This window comes from Alosa sapidissima, chromosome 23 (genome assembly GCF_018492685.1).
Source record: "Alosa sapidissima isolate fAloSap1 chromosome 23, fAloSap1.pri, whole genome shotgun sequence".
Taxonomy (NCBI): Eukaryota; Metazoa; Chordata; class Actinopteri; order Clupeiformes; family Clupeidae; genus Alosa; species Alosa sapidissima.
The window spans coordinates 21,086,037-21,088,536 of record NC_055979.1 but is presented as its reverse complement, the minus strand read 5'-3'; the positions used below and the strand labels follow the sequence as shown (position 1 = coordinate 21,088,536).

The 2,500-nt window shown below is 48.1% G+C and overlaps 1 protein-coding gene across 8 annotated transcripts in view; it reads right to left on the bottom strand.

The window, feature by feature from the left end:
* bmpr1bb (bone morphogenetic protein receptor, type IBb) overlaps positions 1-2,500 on the bottom strand; it is a 76,186-nt gene that overhangs the window by 7,017 nt on the left and 66,669 nt on the right. For all 8 annotated transcript variants that reach the window (XM_042081076.1, XM_042081078.1, XM_042081081.1 and 5 more), the window contains one exon: positions 288-384. In XM_042081076.1, the coding sequence (XP_041937010.1) occupies positions 288-384 (97 nt within the window). The remainder of the gene's footprint in view (positions 1-287; positions 385-2,500) is intronic.

Here is a 2,500-nt window from a genome sequence, read left to right as displayed (position 1 = left end):
AATATCAGACCCGTAGATGATCGGACCTGGCATTACTGACCAACATAAATAACATAACAACAGCATAACAACAACAGCAACAATGCATTTATATATTGCTTCTCAAGCACGGCAGCCATTATGCACCAGACCCCTCACCACTCACCAGTAAGAGGTGCAGAGTGAGGACATGACTGAATGAGTCAACTGCACTGGGGGATGATTAGGGGGCCAGACTGAGCCAGGTTGGGAACGAAGCTGGCCTTATGTAAGTTGGTAGGGGGGCGGAGTAAGGGGGACAAACTGACCTGCAGTAACAGATGAGCAAGATGAGGCCAAGGACAAAGCAACAGGCCGTGATGGAGATGAGAAGGGCCATGTAGTGGACACTACTGTCCACATAACCTGTAGGAACGAGAGAGAGAGAGAGATAGAGAGGGAGGGAGAGAGAGAAAGAGAGAAAGGGAGGAAGGGAGAGAGAGAAAAAGAGAGAGGGAGAGAGAGAGAGGGAGAGAAGGAAAGATAGATAGGGAATAGAGAGAGGGATCAAGAGGAAGGGAGAGAGAATGGGGGGAGGGAGAGAGAAATAGAGAGAGAAGGGGGGAAGAGGGAGAGAGAGGGAGGGATAGAGAGAGGAGAGAGGAAAGGGGGGAACAGAGGGAGGGAGGGAGAGAGTGAGATAACATTATGTTAGTTCCTAAAATGTCATTGTGAAGAATTACACAATTACACTGTTACATTTTGGTTGTACGGTACATTTAGCATCCTTTTTTAATGCCAAGGACTTTTGGCTAGTTAGAAGAGGAAAGTGATGGAGAAAAGAAAATAGTGTGGAGAGAAAGAAAGAGAAAACGCTACAAAGAATGTTGGAAATGGAAAATGAGGAATAGAAAGACAGAATAAAAATGAAGGAATGAGAGAAAAAACAGAGCAGTCACTCAAAATCTCTTTTCCCAAAGCGCCCGCAATCCTAACCTCACATCAACACCTCAAACGGTCATATTCCCTGACAGACACTTTTTCTGCCATCCTTCTTTTTCACTCTCTCCTTTCCTCCCTCGCTCTGCTTGGTTTTCACCTCTCTCCGTCTCCGGGCTCCCCCCTTCGCTGTCGGAGCGGAGGGTGGAGGGTGGAGGGGGTGGGGGGTACTAGTCCTGATCGATCACATCCTCTTCCTGTGGGGGCCCGATCAGGTGTCTGACGGACGACACCAGTCAAGCTCTGTGGCTCACGTGCAGCGAGCACTCAGGGACTCTAAGCTTACGGCCGCACTGCAGCGCTGTCAGCTAGCTGCCTCTCTCTCTCTCTCTCTCTCACACACACACACACACACACACACACACACACACACACACACACACACACACACACACACACACACACACGGCAAGCATTTACAAAAACAAAGACAAAGACATACACACAGGCAATCAATCACACACACACACAAACACACACATACACACAGTTCCGTCCATACAGCCATACAAGAAATCTCGGAAGCATTAACATGGTTATATTCTTTTAGTATTGTTATGTACTTGTACTAGTTTGATATTATTTGTGTGGTCTTACATAATCATGTCTTTGTGTTTATTTCTGATAAGAACCATGACAAAGACCCAGTTATATTCTCTTTGTCTGCCTCCCACACTCTACTGTATCTAATGCAATCTTCCAATTTCAGACATAAAACAAGTTATCTCTTGGACTGGTTTCCCTCTGTCCATCAACTAGGCACACACACACACACACACACACACACACACACACACACACACACACACACACACACACACACACTACATCACTTCAACATAAGTGAGAACTGAAGTTGTGTCTCTCTTTTGTACTAATTAACTTGTCTCCAATTGATTTCCCTGTTGGAGTGTAACTTTAACCCAGAGTTGGGACCACTGATTGACTGACTGACTGACTGACTGACAGACTGGAGTGTATGTGTGTGTGTGTGTGTGTGTGTGTGTGTGTGTGTGTGTGTGTGTGTGTGTGTGTGTGTGTGTGTGTGAGAGAGAGAGAGAGAGAGAGAGAGAGAGCGGAAGAGACACTGTGTGTGTGTGTGTGTGTGGGCACGCGCGCGTGCGTGTGTGTGTGTGTGTGTGTGTGTGTGTGTGTGTGTGTGTGTGTGTGTGTGTGTGTGTGTGTGTGTGTGTGTGTGTGTGTGTGTGTGTGTGTGTGTGTGTGTGAGGGTCATGGCACTGAGTGACACACAGACAGATATCCTGGGCAGGAAACCCAAGCGGCCCCTGGGGAATAGAAAGCCTGTCCTCCTCACGAGTGAGTGAGAGAACAAGCGCAGGCCGTACGGTTCCATTTCACCTGCCCCCCCATCCCCCAAAACACACACACACACACACACATACACACACGCACACACACACACACACATACACACACTGCAGTAACTGTGCTCATCTCAACGGGGGCACTTGCAGCAGCAGCAGGAGTGTGTGGTGGTGCAGGGCAGGGTTGAGTCTCTGCTGAGTCTTTAGGTTGCGGTCAG